Here is a 22950-nt window from a genome sequence, read left to right on the forward strand (position 1 = left end):
GCAAAGTAAGGCGAGAGGAAAAGTTATCCATATGGCCCACCAGAGTACTCGTACCTACTGATGAGCCTGGTCTTTTAATGGACAGGTAGACACATAATCACCGGCAGTTCCGCAATACAGACAACTCTGGGTGTTAAGTCTGTGTAAGCATTCGGCTGGAGATAGCCTAGCTCTGCCGAGTTGCATCGGCTCCAGAAAAGGTGAGTCAGCAGACCTCAGAGATTCTCGGGGGAACTCGGGTAAGCTTGGATTCTCCCGGGGACGTAGACGCCGTGGACTTCCGGGATTCCTCTGAGGCAAGGTGGGATCCTTGAGAGAGCAATTGGGACCGGAATCAGACCTCCTCTCCCTCCTACGTTCCCATAGCCGCCCATAGGCGATGAGCGAGTCGAGATCTGTAGATAGCTCCTGGGCTGCAACCTTGTCCTTAACCTCTTCCGATCATCCTTGAAGGAATGTGTCGAACAGGGATTCCGGATTCCAGGCACTCTCGGCAGCCAATGTGCGGAAATCTACCACATAGTCCGCCACGCTGCGAAAGTCTTGGCGAAGCTGGAGTAACTTCCGGCAGCCTCTCTCTCGGACAACGGAGAATCTTTTTTTTTTTAAACCTCAGCCACAAACTCCTCCAGGCTGAAACACACCACAGATTGCTGTTCCCACACCACAGTAGCCCAGGCGAGAGTCTTCCCGGACATCACCGTTATGAAATACGCTATCTTCGAGCGGTCTGAGGGGAAGGACAAGGGCTGCAGCTCGAAGATGAGGGAACAATGGGAGAGAAAAGCCCGACAGGTTCCTAACTCTCCAGCAAAGTGTTCTGGAGGAGGGAAGCAGGGTTCTCAGGAAGCTGGGGTGGTCTGGAGGGACCGCTGACAGTGGGCACCGCTGACAGTGGTGTTACTGAGGGGCCAGGTGTTTACTGTCATGGCTGGCTGCCTCACAGATAACCCCTCGGAATTCATTCGCTTCCCAACTATTTCGCGATCTATGTGGCACAGCTGTCAATTATTTGGTCCTTAAATGAAACTGGTATATATTTTTATTTATCACCATTTTCTTTTACCAATTTTGGTCTTTAATGCAGGGCCGACAGACAATTCCTTACTTTTCCCCCCCTTCCACTTGATAAAGTTCTTTTAATCAATTAGTATATTTGAGTTAAACCACAATATTTGTTATATTATTTGTTTTCTTTTCTGGTGGATTAAACTATAATTGCAACTTTCAATGGCTTGTTTAAAAAATAGTGATATTTTGGAGATGATTTTGTTTTCAATAACTGAAAGTGAGCGGTTATAAATCTGAATAAAGGGAAAAAGGCCATTCTTGAACATGGGGTTAGATTTTCTTAATAATTTGTAAATAAAGCCAGTTTATTATTTAGAATGATTTATTTCTGGTTTTAGAGGGAGATAAACCAAAAGCACACTGTGCCTATTTTTTGAAAATCGTCAGTCCACATGTTAAGTGTAATTCATTCCCCCATTGTATTTACCCAAGTTCTCTCTTAACTCCAGAACCTCTGACTGTTTTTGTTGTTGTTGCCTGATACAGGACTCTAGTGCCAGAGAAGAGAGACTCTCAGACTGAAAACACCTCCATTAATATACGAAAATATTGTCAATTTGTGCCACAGTTTAGACTACCGATAGATCAGCATTCTAACTCCCCCTTGTGATAGTGTGGTGCAATGACAGAATGCTACCATCTACCACTAACGGTCGCAGCATAAGCTCGAAACTTTAAAAGGAAGAACCACTCTACACCTACCCTTTGGAACGACTTCTATAGCAGCACTGAATCTATTTAGTTTCTAAGTGAAGATCTCTCAACAATCATTCTCACAATATGACATTGGTAATAGTCAGTGACACAAACCATAGTGGATGGGCTTGGTTAAAAACCTGAATAGTAAACCAAAGGGTAGCTGTAGATTTTAAATCCAATGTATTTTCCACGTATTTTCCACGTTGATTCCAAATTATGGTGAAAAAATGTTGATTCAGCCAGCTTGAATCCCTGCTGGGCACAAACTGGCTGAATCAACATTGTAACCTTGGAGTTGAAACAGATCAGATGGTATTTGAGAGCGGAGAAAGCATTGATGATCTCGGAGGGAGCATGGTCAGTCGGAGAGACAGTCAGGTAAATGAGCCTTGGTAATGCACCTCGCTGTCCCCTCACATCCTCCTTGCTCTGACTTTGTTGATGGTTAGCTGGCTAGCCACAAACTCTCCGCAAACACAGTGCAGCACCTACTTGGGTGATGCTACTTGTGCTGCCACAAAGGCACTGGAAGCTCACCACACAAAATCCATGGTCATTTACAATGGACTTCAATTAAACTAAATGTAATAAAAAAATGTAATCTATGTAATCCCCAAAATTAATTATTTATCATTAGATGGCCATAATAAATGTACTGAACAAAACTATAAACGCAAAATGCAGCAATTTCAACAATTTTACTGAGATACTGTCCTGCCCGGACCTTAGAGATCCTTATTATTCTCTATGTTTGGTTTGGTCAGGGTGTGGGAAAGTCTATGTTTTCTATTTCTTTGTTTTTGGCCGAGTGTGGTTCCCAATCAGAGTCTATCGTTGTCTCTGATTGGGGATCAGATATAAGTTGGCATTTCCCCAATTTCATGCTCTATCAAAACTTTAGACATCTGTGGCATTGTGTCTAGAACTGCACATTTTAGAGTGGTCTTTTATTATCCCCAGCACAAGTTGCACCTGTGTAATGATCATACTGTTTAATCAGCTTCTCGATATTCCACACCTGTCAGGTGGATGGATTATCTTGGCAAAGGAGAAATCCTCACTTAACAGGGATGGAAACAAATTTGGGCACAACATTTAAAATACGTTTTTTGTGCACATGGAAAATGTATGGGATCTTTTATTTCAGCTCATGAAACATGGGACCAACACTTTACATGTTGCGTTTATATTTTTGTTCAGTGTACGAACGCTGCATACTCAAAGAAATTCACCTTTCTGGTAAAAATAGATGCCTTCTGGAACATGAACTTTCATGTGCCTTAATAACAAACCTGTTAGTAATCTGTAAAAACAAATAAAACGTTTAAATAACGAGCCTAGTTGGTTTAGCCACAAAAAAATACAGGATCCTTCCCTCTAGCCATGATTGGCTGAGATAATGGATGTGCTGGACATGCCGAGAGATGAGTTCGGATTCGTCTGCCATTCAGAGCGCTTCTGTCTACAACATGAGCTGCTAAGTATGTGTGGATAATCCTGTCTACCGCTGCTTTTTTTAAAAGATATCATGAAGAACTGAAAAAGTTTTGCTACTGCTCTCAACATTGCTGCCCTGAAGTTGATAATGCTGTCGACAAAGCTCAGTGGGACTACTTTCTGGAGGACGATCAGGACATGCTGACTCTCTCTGACTCGCTGAAAATGAATCAGACAGGAAATCCCTGATTTAGGTAAAAATAGTTCCATTGAACGAGACAGTCGAGTCTTCTGATGACAATGGTGGGGAAGAAAAGGTGTCATTGTCATGGAAGAAGTTGACAGAGTTTTGAAATGAATGGAATGCGTCGTGGAAGCAGAGAGATGATTGCCAAATGCGGAGAGAGTCCAAAAAGAGAACATAGAAAGAAGGCTGTTGTATAAAACACCTGTCTCAGGATTACATCTTCAAACTAAGGGCAACCATGGCATCCATGACAGAAGGAGAAGCGTTCATATGTAAATGTAAAACGTTAGCTGGCTTGCTAGCTAAAATTATGAGCATCATCTGTGTAGAAGCTCTAGAAAGGGGCCAGAGTTCCCAAATTGGAATTCTAAGCTGGATGACTGTTCAAATAGATTTTTCCCAGTCAGATTTTATGTTATTGAGTTCCCAGTTGTTTTTAGCGTGGCATTAGAGTTGGGATGAATTGTTAATTGTTTAGCTAGCTAGCTATATGTCTAAATAAAAGACTCCACTATGCAAGTAACCATTTCACTGTACAGTTTACACCTTCTGTATCCTGTGCATGTGACAAATACATTTTTATTTGATATAGGGTGTGTTTACCAGAGACGTAATTGTGGAGAACAACATGACCTGCAAGTCAAATCAAATCAAATCAAATTTTATTTGTCACATACACATGGTTAGCAGATGTTAATGCGAGTGTAGCGAAATGCTTGTGCTTCTAGTTCCGACAATGCAGTAATAACGAACAAGTAATCTAACTAACAATTCCAAAAAACTACTGTCTTATACACAGTGTAAGGGGATAAAGAATATGTACATAAGGATATATGCATGAGTGATGGTACAGAGCAGCATAGGCAAGATACAGTAGATGATATCGAGTACAGTACATACATATGAGATGAGTATGTAAACCAAGTGGCATAGTTAAAGTGGCTAGTGATACATGTATTACATAAGGATGCAGTCGATGATATAGAGTACAGTATCTACGTATGCATATGAGATGAATAATGTAGGGTAAGTAACATTATATAAGGTAGCATTGTTTAAAGTGGCTAGTGATATATTTACATCATTTCCCATCAATTCCCATTATTAAAGTGGCTGGAGTAGAGTCAGTGTCATTGACAGTGTGTTGGCAGTAGCCACTCAATGTTAGTGGTGGCTGTTTAACAGTCTGATGGCCTTGAGATAGAAGCTGTTTTTCAGTCTCTCGGTCCCAGCTTTGATGCACCTGTACTGACCTCGCCTTCTGGATGACAGCGGGGTGAACAGGCAGTGGCTCGGGTGGTTGATGTCCTTGATGATCTTTATGGCCTTCCTGTAGCATCGGGTGGTGTAGGTGTCCTGGAGGGCAGGTAGTTTGCCCCCGGTGATGCGTTGTGCAGAACTCACTACCCTCTGGAGAGCCTTACGGTTGAGGGCGGTGCAGTTGCCATACCAGGCGGTGATACAGCCCGCCAGGGTGCTCTCGATTGTGCATCTGTAGAAGTTTGTGAGTGCTTTTGGTGACAAGCCGAATTTCTTCAGCCTCCTGAGGTTGGAAGAGCCGCTGCTGCGCCTTCCTCACGATGCTGTCTGTGTGGGTGGACCAATTCAGTTTGTCTGTGATGTGTATGCCGAGGAACTTAAAACTTGCTACCCTCTCCACTACTGTTCCATCGATGTGGATGGGGGTGTTCCCTCTGCTGTTTCCTGAAGTCCACAATCATCTCCTTAGTTTTGTTGACGTTGAGTGTGAGGTTATTTTCCTGACACACACTCCGAGGGCCCTCACCTCCTCCCTGTAGGCCGTCTCGTCGTTGTTGGTAATCAAGCCTACCACTGTTGTGTCGTCCGCAAACTTGATGATTGAGTTGGAGGCGTGCGTGGCCACGCAGTCGTGGGTGAACAGGGAGTACAAGAGAGGGCTCAGAACGCACCCTTGTGGGGCCCCAGTGTTGAGGATCAGCGGGGAGGAGATGTTGTTGCCTACCCTCACCACCTGGGGGCGGCCCGTCAGGAAGTCCAGTACCCAGTTGCACAGGGCGGGGTCGAGACCCAGGGTCTCGAGCTTGATGACGAGCTTGGAGGGTACTATGGTGTTGAATGCCGAGCTGTAGTCGATGAACAGCATTCTCACATAGGTATTCCTCTTGTCCAGATGGGTTAGGGCAGTGTGCAGTGTGCAGTGTGGTTGAGATTGCATCGTCTGTGGACCTATTTGGGCGGTAAGCAAATTGGAGTGGGTCTAGGGTGTCAGGTAGGGTGGAGGTGATATGGTCCTTGACTAGTCTCTCAAAGCACTTCATGATGACGGATGTGAGTGCTACGGGGCGGTAGTCGTTTAGCTCAGTTACCTTAGCTTTCTTGGGAACAGGAACAATGGTGGCCCTCTTGAAGCATGTGGGAACAGCAGACTGGTATAGGGATTGATTGAATATGTCCGTAAACACACCGGCCAGCTGGTCTGCGCATGCTCTGAGGGCGCGGCTGGGGATGCCGTCTGGGCCTGCAGCCTTGCGAGGGTTAACACGTTTAAATGTCTTACTCACTTCGGCTGCAGTGAAGGAGAGACCGCATGTTTTCATTGCAGGCTGTGTCAGTGGCACTGTATTGTCCTCAAAGCGGGCAAAAAGTTATTTAGTCTGCCTGGGAGCAAGACATCCTGGTCCGTGACTGGGCTGGGTTTCTTCCTGTAGTCCGTGATTGACTGTAGACCCTGCCACATGCCTCTTGTGTCTGAGCCGTTGAATTGAGATTCTATTTTGTCTCTGTACTGGCGCTTAGCTTGTTTGATAGCCTTGCGGAGGGAATAGCTGCACTGTTTGTATTCAGTCATGTTACCAGACACCTTGCCCTGATTAAAAGCAGTGGTTCGCGCCTTCAGTTTCACACGAATGCTGCCATCAATCCACGGTTTCTGGTTAGGGAATGTTTTAATCGTTGCTATGGGAACGACATCTTCAACGCACGTTCTCATGAACTCGCACACCGAATCAGCGTATTCGTCAATGTTGTTGTCTGACGCAATACGAAACATCTCCCAGTCCACGTGATGGAAGCAGTCTTGGAGTGTGGAGTCAGCTTGGTCAGACCAGCGTTGGACAGACCTCAGCGTGGGAGCTTCTTGTTTTAGTTTCTGTCTGTAGGCAGGGATCAACAAAATGGAGTTGTGGTCAGCTTTTCCGAAAGGGGGGCGGGGCAGGGCCTTATATGCATCGCGGAAGTTAGAGTAACAATGATCCAGGGTCTTTCCACCCCTGGTTGCGCAATCGATATGCTGATAAAATTTAGGGAGTCTTGTTTTCAGATTAGCCTTGTTAAAATCCCCAGCTACAATGAATGCAGCCTCCGGATAAATCGTTTCCAGTTTGCAGAGAGTTAAATAAAGTTCGTTCAGAGCCATCGATGTGTCTGCTTGGGGGGATATATACGGCTGTGATTATAATCGAAGAGAATTCTCTTGGTAGATAATGCGGTCTACATTTGATAGTGAGGAATTCTAAATCAGGTGAACAGAAGGATTTGAGTTCCTGTATGTTTCTTTCATCACACCATGTCACGTTGGTCATAAGGCATACGCCCCCGCCCCTCTTCTTTACCAGAAAGATGTTTGTTTCTGTTGGCGCGATGCGTGGAGAAACCCGCTGGCTGCACCACTTCGGATATCGTCTCCCCAGTTAGCCATGTTTCCGTGAAGCAGAGAACGTTACAGTCTCTGATGTCCCTCTGGAATGCTACCCTTGCTCGGATTTCATCAACCTTGTTGTCAAGAGACTGGACATTGGCAAGAAGAATGCTAGGGAATGGTGCACGGTGTGCCCGTCTCCGGAGTCTGACCAGAAGACCGCTTCGTTTCCCTCTTTTTCTGAGTCGTTTTTTTGGGTCGCTGCATGTAATCCGCTCCGTTGCACTGGTTGTAAGGCAGAACACAGGATCCGCATCGCGAAAAACATATTCTTGGTCGTACTGATGGTGAGTTGACGCTGATCTTATATTCAGTAGTTCTTCTCGGCTGTAGGTAATGAAACCTAAGATGACCTGGGGTACTAGTGTAAGAAATAACACGTAAAAAAACAAAAAACTGCATAGTTTCCTAGGAACGCGAAGCGAGGCGGCCATCTCTGTCGGCGCCGCCAGATTAGGATATAGGCCAAGGAATAGATCAAGTTTATTTTTACTACTACTTTTTGCTGATACTTTCACCACTTTTAATCTTGAAATATTTGATTGTTTACTACACTGTGAGTCCTTAAAGAGATGGGTGGGTCTAAGGCTTAAGAGGGTGTGAACGATGCTGAATGGGTGTAGACAAAGTAGAGCTCTCCAGTAGGTGTACCAAAACATTTACGGGCCATTTTCTCAAAAGTGGGGTTTAGAAACTTTCAAAGCAGAATTACTTTCTCATTGTTCCTCAACTGCAGTGTATGATATAACATTTTCTAACTCGGAATATCAACTTTTATCCAATCTCTACTTTAAAAAAACAGAATTTCAAATATTGCTACATAGGACTGAATCCAGGTGGTGGTTCACATACCAACCAATGTCTAAACTACAGTATCTTCCTCTAGCAGACAGACAGTCTGACAGTCAGTTTCACCTCAGCAATCTGTGGAGCCTACCGTAGGTACAAGCTAAGTTGTAGGCTCTACTGGACCACACACTCCTGGAACACACAGAGAAACACATGAAAAAAGATACAGTAAAATACACTCAGGCGGTATCCCATATCAGACTTACCAGCTTCCCTGGCTTACCAGCTTCCCTGGCTGGCACACAAAGGCTAGTTAGACATGCATGCAACATCTCTCTTTGCAGCAGGATCAGAGAGATGACACAACAGCTTATCAATAGAAAAAAATAACCAGCTCTTCTAATTTTCTGAGGTGGTGGGTCTTCCATCTTAATGTGGTGCTGCTGCCTACTAGACTAATAAACACAGATCCTCAGACTGAAGAGGATGTGATGATTTGAAATACTAAACAATATACTTACAATGTTGTCTTTCTCTATCTGTGGAGGGAGCATTGCCCCCTCACTGTCTCTGATTCCCTTTTAACCGAATCAAGGACCTGTACTGATGAACTGTGTGTGTGTGTGTGTGTGTGTGTGTGTGTGTGTGTGTGTGTGTGTGTGTGTGTGTGTGTGTGTGTGTGTGTGTGTGTGTGTGTGTGTGTGTTGTGTGTGTGTGTTTTTTGTCTCTACAGGAAGAGGAGGAATCTTAGAGGAAACATGTTGGGATGGCTCCGAGGAGAGCGGATCGAGGACAAATATGTCCTCTGTCCAGGCATCACCATCATGTAGCACAACTCTATCGGTCACCAACACACACACTTGTATTTAGTACAATACCAACATAGCTACTGTAGTAGGTCAAAGCTGTGTGCTGGAAAACCTGGTAGAGCATACTGTAGGTGGAATAAGCATTGTGGTTCTCATGTGAATTCCTTTCTTTTTTGGCTTCAGACCAATGCCTATTCTCAGTTAAAATGTATTTTGTTGTTTTTAATTTCCAGGGTTCAAAAGAGGACATTGTATTATTTCTTTGTACTCCCTGACGAAGGCCATGCAGCCGAAACGCGTCGGATTTTTAAAACGTTGTTTCTATTGAACATGCCATACCAATAAAGGCATTTTAATTCATTATATGAAGAGTGCCTTGGTCCTCCTTTCTTTTTCATGATTTTTTTACATTTTGCCAAGGGAGTTTTTTTTCTATAAGGCTGAAGTCATCTGAGTAAGCAAACAAATGTCTAGCCAACTAGTTAGTCAGTAACAACTCAATGTTGACAATAACTTAGCTTGCTATATCCCACATTCTTCCACAAAGCATAGCTAGCTAATGTTAGCTGGCTAAGTAAAGTTCATAGTCAACACCAAACTTTGCCAAACTGCCATGCTGCTAATTTATACTACATTATGCAATGGGCATTGCTCATCTACTGTTAGTTATTCCATACAGTGAAATTGACTTTCTTGCTAACGTTGTGTATAACCAGATTACAGCCCATAACATGCCTCACACAACACAAACTTTAGCTGATAAAATTGCCTTGCTAAGAAAAAGTTAGCTTGCTAGTACACCAGACATACACGCCCATCCAAAGCAAAGCAATTTAACGTTAACTAACATTACAGACCTTATGTGTTAACAGTGAGAGAAGCGCTTAAACCTGGTGGAGAGAGGCTGTAAGACAGAATTAGTTGCTTTATGCATGCTGTACGTTACGTCATGACACGTCACATTTTAACGTACAGCGTCGGAGGGCTATGTTTTTAAAACTTTTCTCCAATACTATTGAGCCATTACCATGTCAATCAACCCTTGAATAGAAATGGAGTTCACACCCCCGATGTTGATGTCAACACAGTCACTACAGTCCCATTAGTTTTCATTGCAGCCTCATTTGAATGTTGCGGTTGCGCAAATTTGTACGGAATGCGGTTGGTTATAGTTAGTTAGCTAGCTAGCCAACGTTAGCTCTCTTCTGACTGGTAACTTGTTATATCTGTGGTATAACGTTACGTTAGTTAGCTAACATCAGAGCTGCTGGCTAGCTCGCTACCTAACGTTAGCTAATCAAAACAAAATCACATTCAGCTCACTAATGACAACTGACCCATTTTTCATGTTGGAAGATTATCTGTATGCCTTTATTGATTAACCTCAGCTTGAGTACCAACATATAGCTAGCTATCTATATTAGCCTAGGTTTGTCTTCAACCACTTCTTATCATGGCTGGCTGCTGCCTGGCTGATGCAGTCGGCAAGCTGTTTGTGTTGTCGAGTTGATGAGCAACCGTGTTGCTGGCCTGGTTTGAAAGAACTCTTGAAAAAAATGTTAGCGCTGTCAGAAATACAAAAAGGTAGCACATTGTTGTTTCTTACTGGACAGAAACGTAAATGTGAGAGTGATAAATTATACATTTAATGAAAACTTTTGCACCTTCAAATTTAGTCAATCCGTAATTTCTTTAATTCTTTAATTTAATAAGACGCTACATTCTTTAATTTTTATGGACGCTACATTTTCGTTTTAATCCGATGTCTAGAATTTTATCTAGGTAGCCGCAAGAAATACTCTTAACTAAATTGCTAACAATCCTGTAAAAAAAATCTAGATGTGCTTCTCAGTAACAGACATGACGTTGTGTACCTCCAATGATGTTGGTATTATGCATTTTCATTGTGATTGGTGTCATATTCGCTTAGAAATGATGGTAGGAAAATTTGAATTTAAAAGTGAGCTTCAACCAATAGCTATATAGACAAATTTACCAAACTCCATTACTCCCCACTTACAGGACTTGCTAGAGTAAGTAATTGAAAATAATTGTGATGATGTTTAATGCTTTATAACATAAACTCAGCAAAAATAGAAATGCCCCTTTTTCAGGACCCTGTCTTTCAAAGATAATTTGTAAAAATCCAAATAAGTTCACAGATCTTCATTGTAAAGGGTTTAAACACTGTTTCCCATGCTTGTTCAATGAACCATAAACAATTAATGAACATGCACCCGTGGAATGGTCGTTAATTAAGACACTAACAGCTTAGGCAATTAAGGTCACAGTTATGAAAACTTATAACCCTAAAGAGGCCTTTCTACTGACTATGAAAAACACCAAAAGCAAGATGCCCAGGGTCCCTGCTCATCTGCGTGAACGTGCCTTAGGCATGCTGCAAGGAAGCATGAGGACTGCAGATGTTGCCAGGGCAATACATTGCAATGTATGTACTGTGAGAAGCCTAAGACAGAGCTACATGGAGACAGGATGGACAGCAGATCGACCTCGCAGTTAAAGACCACGTGTAACAACCCCTGTATAGAATTGATACATCTGAATATCATACCTGCAGGACAGGTACAGGATGGCAACAACAACTGCCCGAGTTAACCAGGAACACACAATCACTCCATCAGTGCTCAGACACTCCACAATAGGCTGAGAGAGGCTGGACTGATGGCTTGTAGGCCTGTTGTATAAGGCAGGTCCTCACCAGACATCATCTGCAACAACGTCGCCTATGGGCATAAACCCACCGTCGCTGGACCAGACAGGACTGTCAAAAAGTGCTCTTCACTGACGAGTCGCGGTTTTGTCTCACCAGGGGTGATGGTCGGATTCACCTCCTTGTCATTGCAGGAAATCTCAAGCTGTGCGTTACAGGGAAGACATCCTCCTTCCTCATGTGGTACCCTTCCTGCAGGCTCATCCTGACATGACCCTCCAGCACGACAATGCCACCAGCCATACTACTCGTTCTGTGTGTGATTTCCTGCAAGACAAGAATGTCAGTGTTCTGCCATGGCCAGTGACGAGCCTGGATCTCAATCCCATTGAGCATGTCTGGGACCTGTTGGATCGGAGGGTGAGGGCTAGAGTCATTCCGGGAACTTGCAGGTGCCTTGGTGGAAGAGTGGGATAACATCTCACAGCAAGAACTGGCAAATCTGGTGCAGTCCATGAGGAGATGCACTGCAGTACTTAATGCAGCTGGTGGCCACACCAGATACTGACCGTTACTTTTGATTTTGACCCCCTTTGTTCAGGGACACATTATTCAATTTCTGTTAGTAACATGTCTGTGGAACTTGTTCAGTTTATGTCTCAGTTGTTGAATCTTGTTATGTTTATACAAATATTTACACATGTTAAGTTTGCTGAAAATAAACTCAGTTGACAGTGAGAGGACGTTTCTTTTTTTGCTGAGTTTATATATGTTGTAGTTGTTTATAACCATTAGATAAAACATCTTTGTAAGTTGACATTCAGATTGATTTGCCTGTATAAAAGCCTGCCATGCACTCCTGTGATGCACAATTATTTATTCTCATTCAGTTTTATCTCACAATCCAGTAGAGGTTACTGTACACACTCAAGTTGTACAACAACTGTACAACACATTTTGGCACAAAAGTTTTGATAGAACGGAAAGTCTGTCTACACAAAAAAATGATGTGTTGTGGGAACACCGCACAGTGGTTGTGTAAACATTTTTGTGCAGACAAATAATCCATTATATCACAAAAATTGAATTGTATCACAACCATTGTGTCAAATGTGTTGTACATGATTTGTACAACCTGAGCATGCATAGGACCCAGGATTGTGGTGTACTGTAGCACTTCTCAAAAAAATGCACTTAACATGTTCCTCATTTTATCTTTGAAAGAGAAATGAAATGAAGATGTGTGAAAGTAGTTCCTTATACTGTAACGACTGTTGGTGGAAGAAGGTGAGGACCAAGGTGCAGCGTGGTACGTGTTCATCTTTTATTAGTTGAACTGAACACTGAATAGCAAAACAATAAAGAGACCAACCGAAACAGTTCTGTCTGGTGCAGACACAAAAACAGAAAGCAACTACCCACAAACACCAGGTGGGAAAAGGCTACCTAAGTACGGTTCTCAATCAGAGACAACGATAGACAGCTGCCTCTGATTGGGAACCATACCAGGCCAAACGCATAGAAAAGAAAACATAGAAAACAGCATAGAATGCCCACTCCAACTCACACCCTGACCAAACCAAAATAGAGACATAAAAAAGGAACTAAGGTCAGGGCGTGACATATACGATACACTTTCCATACTTCCTGTGCCTACATCTACCTCAAAAGCACACTGCTTCCAACCCAGTCACAGTCAGAATGGACTCTACAGTATCTCTTATCTCCCAGGGGATGAGACATGTTAGACTATCAGACATGCCAATCTATCGCTAAATTGTCTGATTGTCATACAGTATAAAGTGAAGGAAAAAAATAATGTTTTAAAGTGAGAGCATTTTTTTATTTTTTTTAAGTGTCACTCCACAATGATACAATAATTAGTTTAAAGACACTGTAGGCTATCATAGGCAAACAGTACAATGTGTTGTAACAAACACATTGCGTTGGATACACAGTATACATCTGTCATGCCTTGGTCTTAGTATTTTGTGTTTTCTTTAATTATTTGTTCAGGCAGGGGTGTGACATGGGTTTATTGTGTTGTCGTATTGGGGTTTTTGTAGGCATTGGGATTGTGGCTGATTAGGGGTGTGTCTAGCATAGGCTTGGCTGCCTGAGGCGGTTCTCAATCAGAGTCAGGTGATTCTCGTTGTCTCTGATTGGGAACCATAGGTAGCCTGGGTTTTACTGTGTATTTTGTGGGTGATTGTTCCTGTCTCTGTGTAGTGTTCACCAGATAGGCTGTAATTAGGTTTTCACGTTTCGTTTGTTGTTTTTGTATTTATTTAGTTATTTCATGTATCGCTATTTTTTCATTAAAGAACATGAGTAACCACCACGCTGCATTTTGGTCCGACTCTCCTTCAACAGACGAACGCCGTTACAACATCATAAACAAAGTGAACCAAAAGCACAAGTTAAAGGAGACGTTTACCCAAAAACACGCCTGGACCCATTATAACACTTGCCTGGCTGTTTGTCAATGCCCCAGACAGTTTTTAGGTCCATTGTTTGAGTATTTAGATTTCTGTATTTTTATATCAAAATGCTGATTTTCCGAAATTACCTAAAATGCATTAAAAACAGTATATTTTTTCTTCCATAAACAACGATTGGTGTCACTGCATTGAATTGACAAATAAATGTGGTGTTTAATGTAAGAAAGAAAAACAAAGACCTACTTCATGCTAGCGCAAAACTCTTCCATATGGTCTGTAATCCGGTAGATACTGTTCTTCGTGGTTCTAAAATGGATAATACAGGATGCGGGATGAAGGAGTGTCTTACTATTGGTCTTCAAGAAAGGAAATCAAAACTAAAGGAAGTAAACAAAGAGATCGTAGCTAGCTAGGCTACCATTTAGTAATCTCTGAAGGTAAAGTAAGGTTAACCGAATAACCGTCTCTTATGACCGAAAAGAGCTTCTGGTTATCAGGACAGCGATTTTTCACCTCGTACTGGACAAATAATTTTTCTTTAACCAGTTGTACACAAAGGATTTATTTTCAGACACCCGACAAGGTCCAAATCCCCATCATTCGCATGAGAAAGAGACAAAGATATTGGGGACATAGGTTTTCTTGTTAGGATCCAAAGGCGAGTGGGTAATCTGCCTCTACCGTCAGTCCTGACTAACGTACAATCGATGGATAACAAAGTAGACGAACTATGATCACAAATATCCTACCAATGAGACATTAAAACTGTAATATCTTATGTTTCACCGAGTCGTGGCTGAACAACGACATTCATAAAATACAGCTGGCGGGTTTTACGCTGTATCGGCAAGATAGAATAGCTGCCTCCAGTAAAAGCTGCCAGACGGATTACCAGGACGTGTTCTCCGAACATGCGCTGACCAACTGGCAAGTGTCTTCGCTGACATTTTCAACCTCTCCCTGTCTGAGTCTGTAATACCAACATGTTTCAAGCAGACCACAATATTCCCTGTGCTCAAGAACACTAAGGTAACATGTCTAAATGACTACTGACCCGTAGCACTCACGTCTGTAGCCATGAAGTGCTTTGAAAGGCTGGTCATGGCTCACATCAACACCATTATCCCAGAAACCCTAGACCCACTCCAATTTGCATACCGCCCCAACAGATCCATAGATGATGCAATTTCTGTTGCACTGCACACTGCCCTTTCCTACCTGGACAAAAAGGAACACCTTTGTGAGTAGGCTGTTCATTGACTACAGCTCAGCGTTCAACACCATAGTGCCCTCAAAACTCATCACTAAGCTAAGGACCCTTGGACTAAACACCTGCCTTTGCAGTTGGATCCTGGACTCCCAGGTGGTAAGAGTAGGTAACAACACATATGCCAAGCTGATCCTCAACACGGGGGCCCCTCAGGGGTGCATGCTCAGTCCCCTCCTGTACTCCCTGTTCACCCAAGACTGCATGGCCAGGCACGACTCCAATACCATCATTAAGTTTGCCAACGACAACGATGAAAGGAGGTCAGAGACCTGGCCGTGTGGTGCCAAAAAGTCAAGGGTCTGAATACAGACCTCAGACTGGGGACAAAGGTTCACCTTTCAACAGGACAACCACCCTAAGCACACAGCCAAGACAACACAGGAGTGGCTTCGGGACAAGTCTCTGAATGTCGTTGAATGGCCCAGTCAGAGCCCGGACTTGAACTCGATCGAACAGCTCTGGAGAGACCTGAAAATAGCTGTGCAGCGACGCTCCTCATCCAACCTGACAGCGCTTCAGAGGATCTGCAGAGAAGAATGGGAGAAACTCCCCAAATACAGATGTGCCATGCTTGTAGCATCATACCCAAGAAGACTCAAGGCTTTAATCACTCCCAAAGATGCTTCAACAAAGTACTGAGTAAAGAGTCTGAATGTGGAAAAAGTCAAGGGGTCTGAATACATTCCCGAATGCACCGTACATCTAAATACTCAAGCAATGACCCTAAAAACTGTCTGGGGAACTGACAAACGACCAGGCAACTGTTATAAAGGGCCCAGAAGTGTTTTTGGGTGAACTTCCCCTTTAAGGACTTCCCCTATGACTAAGAGAGTACGGGGTAATTCTACAGACAAAATGCAGAAGTGACCCCCTATCTGGCCCACTGTAAAATGAAAGTAGTCTACAGCACACCACTCTCAGTCTCACAGAGGACTGCATGCAGGAAAAGACATGATCGTGGTATGTAAATATTAATAATATCTACTAATTATCATCAAAGTCATTGTGCCGTCCCAAATGGCACCCTATTCAACTTCATGGTTCAACTTCACATACTGAAAGTGTCACTGTTAATGTTGACAGGTATTTATGATGCTTTGGGTAAATGCTTCTGCTGAATGATAATTTTATGAAAGTGATTGAGTTCTCCTGTGTCAACTCCCTTGTAGTGATCTTTAACTTACTTTCCTTGCTGATCTATGTCGCATTTCAAAGATTAGGGGGTAGTAATAGCGGAGGCCCGTTTCAGCTGCACTGAACAAAAATATAAAAGCAACTTGCAACAATTTCAAGGATTACAGCTTATATAAGCAAATCAGTCAATTGAAATAAATGAATTAGACATGACTAGGAATACATATATTTATCTTTTGGTCACAGATACATAAAAACAGTAGGGCGTGGATCAGAAAACCAGTCAGTATCTGGTTTGACCACCATTTGTCTCACACATCTGTTTTGCATAAGGTTGATCATGCTGTTGATTGTGGCCTGTGGATTGTTGTCCCACTCCTTTTCAGTATCCCTGTGCATTCGAATTGCCATCGATAACTGCAATTTTGTTCATTGTCCATAGCTTATGCCTGCCCATACCATAACCACACTGCCACCATGGGTGGACTCTGTTCACATCAGCAAACCACTCACCCACACAACGCTGATATGTGCAGAGATTCTTTAGTTGTGCAAACCAACAGTTTCATCAGCTGTCCGAATGGCTGGTCTCAGACGATCCTGTAGTTGAAGAAGCCGGATGTGGTCTGCAGTTGTGATGCCAGTTGGCTGTACTGCCAAGTTCTCTAAAACAACTTTGGAGGTGGCTTATGTTAGAGAAATGAACATTCAATTATCTGACAACAGCTCTGATGGCATCAGATTATCTGGCAATTTAAGATCTGTGGCATTGTGTTGTGTGACAAAACTGTACATTTTAGAGTGGACTTTTATTGCCCCCCAGCACAAGTGCACCTGTGTAATCATCATGCTGTTTATTCAGCTTGTGTATATACCAAATTTGAGAGAAATACACGTTTTGTGCCTATGGAAAATGTCAGGGATCTTTTATTTCAGCTCATGAAACATGGGACCAATACTTTACATGTTGTGTTGATATTTTTATTCAGTGTAAAAGTAACAAATAGTGGTGAGTCATAAGAAGAATTGCTTTGATAATAAAGTTTTATCAATATCCTTGTTGTTAATGAAGTCAAGACTTCAACCCAGATCCGTCATTCCCCCAAAGCCTTCTAACCTCAAATCCTTGGGGCCAAACATCCCAAACCACTTCCAGACCAGAAACCAGAACAGACCAAACCCGAACCAGAACCAACCCCCATCAGGGGAGAGGAGCCAGGAGAGGAAACAACATCAACTACTGGAGGGGAAGGTGAAGAGGATTGTGCGTAAGTTCAGCAGCCAGGAGAATGAGGTGATGGGGCAGGCAGGACTAGAGACAAGAACAGGGGTAGAGGCAGGGGCAGAGACAGTGACTGGGGCAAAGCAGGGAGACTGTGGGGTGGTGGGGTGGACAAGGACAAGGACAGAGGCAGGACAGCAGGCAGACAGTAACAGAGGACAGGCAAGGGCCCAGCAGGCCAACTATGATGCTATAATAATGAGCCCTGTGGAACTCAGCCTCATACCACCTCCAGTACCATTGAGAAAGCCACGTTCTGGCCCTCACACACAACCTACAGCACAACCCACAGCACAGAGTGATGCCGTGCCCCTGGGGCAGAAGACAGACAACCATCTGGGCACCCTTCTCACACCTGGACATGGACGAGGAAACAGATCAGGTAAGCCAAGTCACATCTCTTAACCTCAGAATGTTCCTTTGTAAAATGATTAGTAGTCAGCGCTATTTTCTGAAAATGAATACATGAAAAGGGTGTGTTCCTGCACATGAAGGAACAGAGAAAACCTTGTGGTATATTGATGTTCCTATATATCCATGTCCATATGTCTATGAGGAAGAGAAAGAGTAAAAAACGATCATGTCTCGGACGTACAGAATCTGTTTTATGTTCCAAGTAGTCTCTTATGACATTAATGTAAAAATTGAGTAGCGGGAGATTTGGTTCTGGGTGTCGAGGTTAGGATGCCGAGGTTCTGGGTGCCGAGGTTAGGTTCACATGGAATGGATTATTTGATATAATAATGTTGCACTAATAAGTAAGTAACAAATGAACAAACAAGCACATTGTATTTCACAGTCACAACACAATAACACGCACTCTCTTTCAGCTCCCGATGGAAGTGAGGTGGATGAAGCGCCTGTGTGTGTTACCATTGAGAGCAGAGAAACCACAGCGCCTGTGTGTGTTACCATTGAGAGCAGACAAAACCCTAGTGGTCATCATGGCAACATGACACAGTGCCAGTGCATCTGTCACCTGAGGAGAACTGGCATGAAGTTAGTCTGGGTTCCTCTGGAGGAAGAGGAAGATAACTATGTAGAGGTGATAGGGGATGAAGAAAAAGACAAACGAGGGAATGAGCACCAGAAGAGAGTGGTGAAGGAGGGGAAGGAAGAGGATGAAGATGACTACATAGAAGTGACAGGGGATGGAGAGAAAGAAAAACGAGGGAATCAGGACCAGAAGAGAGAGAGGAAGGAGGTGAATGAAGAGATGTTGGGATCTTTCAGAGCAGATGAGCGAGGGAGGAAAAGTCAGACAGGGTGCCAGACAGAGACAGCTGCTGTGTTCAGTGAGCACAGAGAGGTCAGAGTTCACGAGGTCAGCGAGAATAACAGCCAGAGATCCTTCCCTTCAAAACATAACACATCATCCAACGCAGAATCTTCCCTGGCCCTGATGATCTGCTCACAGCACAGCTCATATCAGCATAGTACACAACAGCACAGCTCAAACACCAAGCACAGCTCACACCAGCACAGCTCACACACCAGACCCCCTCAACACAAAACTGAGACATATGATGAGGTTACATATGAGGCCATGCCCATGTCTGACAGAGAAGAACCACATCCACCCCCACTCCCACGCCTAATGAAACCTCCACTGATGCACAAGACGCAGCATCCCTCTCCTCCAAAAGATAATCTCCAGAGCATGTCCACGCCCTCTCTCTCTGGCCTACTAAGCTCAATTTCAAAGTCAGACATCCAGAAGAGTACCCCTTCCCCTCAGACTCCTCCCTCCATCTCCCATGGCAACCCCCATCATCAGCCAATCCTGCGACCTCTGCCTCCACTTCCTGTTTTACATGATCTCTGCCTTCTCCCCTGCCCCATCATGCCCCGCCCTCCTCAACTCAGACCTCAGATTCCAATGAAACCTCTTCCACCTAACCCTGAGCCCAGTGGCCCTAGCTGTCTCAGCCGACACTCATCCACAGGTGGGTAGGGGAAGAACTTGTAAATATGGATTCTATGGTTGATTTGGTTATGAATCTAGAAATTCTATTTATATGAGGATAATGCTCACAATTCAATAATGAATCAATGGAGAAATATTAGAAACCAGATGAAATCACCACTTTCCCTCCCAGATGCTGATGTTAGGGATGACTGGGTGACTGTAGACGGGGAGGGCGTAGAGGAGTAAGTCTGCGCTGCCATAGTGGCAACTCTCAACATACAGTACAACACAAATACCATAAATGTGTTTACGTCTATGTTATGAATCTTCTCAAACGTTTAAAAGATTGATAAATATGTTTTACATTCAGCATTGTGTTTCCACAGGCCACAGGAACAGGCAGATAGTCCCAGGAGGATCTCCTCAGACTGGGGACCTTTGAGGCTGGACGGTACAGAGTCTCTCGGTTTTGTTTTATTTCTGATATTACAACACGGAGACAATATACACCATAAACACCAAATAGGAACACATATTGAGTTGCACCCATTCTTGATACACACGGGTAACTGTTGAGCGTGAAAACCCAGCAGCATTGCAATTCTTGACACAAAACAGTGCACCTGGCACCTACTACCGTACCCTGTTCAAAGGCACCTAAATAGTTTCTTGCCCATTCACCCTCTGAATGACACACCTACACAATCCATGTCTCAATTGTCTCAAGGCTTACAAATCATTTTTTAACCCGTCTCCTCCCCTTAATCTACACTGATTGAAGCAGATTTAACAAATGACATCAATAAGGGATCATAGCTTTCACCTGAATTGACCTTGTCAGTCTATGTCATGCAGAGAGCAGGTGTTCTTAATGTTTGTTTACTCAGTGTATCTTTTTACCTATCCTCTCTTCCTCTCTCTCCCTGGCCCTGAATATCTCTCCCTGGCCCTCTCTCCCCCCACTCTCCTCCCTTGTTATTGCTCCCCCACCTCACCTCATCCCACCACTGCCAACCCCCTCCCCTCCACTCTCAGAACCTCTGTACCAGATCTACCAGGCTAAGTCCATCAAGGAGGCGATCCAGCTCCAGAGCATCAGCCGGAGTGCCAGCAGGGCCACCGTGGACCTCCATATGAGGCTCAGGGGCGGTGGGTCCTTAGGGGCCCCTAAGGGCCAGTCCTTCAGGGCCAGGAATGGCCCCGCAGAGGTCAGTCTCAGTGAAGAATGAGAGTGCTCAACTCTAAATCCTCTTCTGTAAACAAGCAAAAAGGGTGTTTTGAACCAAAAATGTATCACATAAAAATGAAAAAGGCCAGCACTCAAATATGACTGTGTTTTTTTTTACTCCGCGGAGGTCACACTGTGGCAGGAGCTACCAGTGGTCAGAGACAGTGGGATCCTGGAGAGACTCAGTCCAGAGGAGCTGCAGAGACAGGAGGTGAGAGGAGGGGTGGAGGAGAGAGGGAAGGGCAGGGGGAGGAGGAAGGGAAGGAGAAGGAGGGAAGGGAAAGGAAAGAAGAAGGGTGGGGATGGGAGGACGGGGTGAGGAAAGGAGGGGGGTAGTCAGTTATATTGTCAGTTACATTATACCAGTCCTTTACCGTACCAAATTCCTATGTGAAACATTTTCTTAACAATATTTAACAAATGTTTTTTCTATCAGAGCATGTTTGAAGTATTGACATCGGAAGCCTCGTACCTCCACTCACTGAACGTTCTCACTGATCACTTCCTGATGTGTCGGGACCTTGATGACACACTGGTGATCCATGACAAGAAGACCCTCTTCTCCAACATACTCCATGTGTATGAGGTCAGCCAGAGGTAAATGATGTCTGGAAAACAGACAGATGGAGGGAGGGAGGGAGGGAAGGAGGGAGGGAAGGAGAGAGAAGAATGGAGGGAAAAGTGATGGAAGGAGAGGGATAGAGTGGATGGAAGGAGAGGGGATGAAAGAGAAGGGATGGAAAGAGAGTGGAATAGGGGGAAGGGATGGAGAGAAAGGGGATGGAGGGAGAGGGGATAGAAGGAGAGTGGATGGAAAGAGAGGGGATGGACAGAGGGTTTGGAGAGAGAGGGGGATGGAGAGAGAGGGAATGGAGAAGGGATGATACAGGGGACTGTAAAGAAAGAGATCCAACCTACGTAAATTGAAACATCCCTCACTCTCAAATTCTTCTCACAGGTTCTTGAAGGATCTTCTGAGTAGGATCGATGAGAACATTCTGATAACTGATGTGTGTGACATCATCCACCAATATGCCCTGTACGACTTCTCAGTCTACATTGATTACATCCGTAACCAGGGTTACCAGGAGAGGGCCTACAGCTCCCTCGTGTGAGTAAATAAATTCACCCACCACACCTTATAAGGCCCATGTACTTATAGATTGTGTGCTTCTGAGTTTTGAAATTTTGAAATAATTTATTTATCGTGAAATCATAACCCAAAACACAACCAAAACAAACTTAAAATGCATCCAACAAGTTTGTAGAGTCACAAGGAATTATGGGACGAAATATTGAACTACTATAAGAGAATTTGTCCAAATACTTATGACTTCTTCGGGGGCTAAATACATTTCTAAACGGTAAAACATATGTATGAAAATACCCTCAAATAAAAGGTGACCTTTTGTCACCTCATACAAAACATTTGCTGGAGCATAGAGCCACATTTTAAATTACAACTTCCCTCATGTATTTGGACAGTGAAGTAACATTTTCACATTTTGCTCTGTACTCCAGCATATTTTTTTGTTTTTTGTCATCAAATGTTTTTATTGTTATTGGTAAAACAAGTACACATGGACAAATAAACAGACGGAACAAGAACAAGACAAACATGTCCCCCCCACTCACAGGACTTCCCTAACTAATAGTTAATTAGTAGTTCATGCTAGCAATCTTACTGAGTCATATGCTGATGAAAGAGCTGTTATGTTTCTTTCACTAGCCTCATGCATATGTGCTACAGATATTTACATGTTTATAATGTCTTTGAATGACAGCAGACACTGATGTCTGTTTGAAAAATGAGGAGCCCACCAACTTTAGGTTATAACTTTTCACGCTGTAATCCAATTGATTACAGTAGTACGCATGGATTGTTCTTTCTTCCAAGAAGCATGGGAAGGAATTGCATTGTGGGTAATTTTAATTAACAGACAATGTAATTTTGAAATAAATCCCTGTGTACTGAATAAACAATTTGTGAGTTGGGTATATAGAGCATTCTTTCCCCCATAGGCATGCAAAGCAGAATGGAGCTGTAAGTAATAGAAAAAGGAAGTGCCAGGTGGGTTAAAATGTTTCTGTAGGTCTAGTAATGCACGGAAACAGTAGCCTTCAGTAATGTCTGAGACCATTGAGGAAAAGAGATATGTTTTCCAAACAGGTGCCAGACTGAAATAAGTTGTGAAACGTTAGTGCCAAATTTGAGTTTGCAGTGTTTGAGTGGGATATCAGAATGGGATATGTCTTGGAGTCTGTGAGGGGCAACTAGATTTTC

General features: G+C 43.5%; 1 protein-coding gene across 3 annotated transcripts in view; it reads left to right on the plus strand.

The window, feature by feature from the left end:
* Nucleotides 1–15991: 15991 nt before the first annotated feature.
* The window catches only part of LOC112228976 (rho guanine nucleotide exchange factor 15), a 34985-nt gene continuing 28026 nt past the window's right edge, over nucleotides 15992–22950 (plus strand). Inside the window, exons 1-9 of one of the 3 annotated variants that reach the window (XM_024394800.2) lie at nucleotides 15992–16073; nucleotides 17356–17911; nucleotides 18360–19475; nucleotides 19629–19680; nucleotides 19825–19889; nucleotides 20474–20646; nucleotides 20794–20877; nucleotides 21103–21263; nucleotides 21625–21777. In XM_024394800.2, coding sequence (XP_024250568.1) covers nucleotides 16065–16073; nucleotides 17356–17911; nucleotides 18360–19475; nucleotides 19629–19680; nucleotides 19825–19889; nucleotides 20474–20646; nucleotides 20794–20877; nucleotides 21103–21263; nucleotides 21625–21777 — 2369 coding nt within the window. In that variant the 5' untranslated portion in view covers nucleotides 15992–16064. Of the gene's footprint in view, nucleotides 16074–17319; nucleotides 17912–18359; nucleotides 19476–19628; nucleotides 19681–19824; nucleotides 19890–20473; nucleotides 20647–20793; nucleotides 20878–21102; nucleotides 21264–21624; nucleotides 21778–22950 lie in introns of all 3 variants that reach the window. The other 2 variants (XM_024394799.2, XM_042309219.1) reach the window with 2 other exon arrangements.

Source organism: Oncorhynchus tshawytscha, linkage group LG30 (genome assembly GCF_018296145.1).
Source record: "Oncorhynchus tshawytscha isolate Ot180627B linkage group LG30, Otsh_v2.0, whole genome shotgun sequence".
Lineage (NCBI taxonomy): Eukaryota > Metazoa > Chordata > Actinopteri > Salmoniformes > Salmonidae > Oncorhynchus > Oncorhynchus tshawytscha.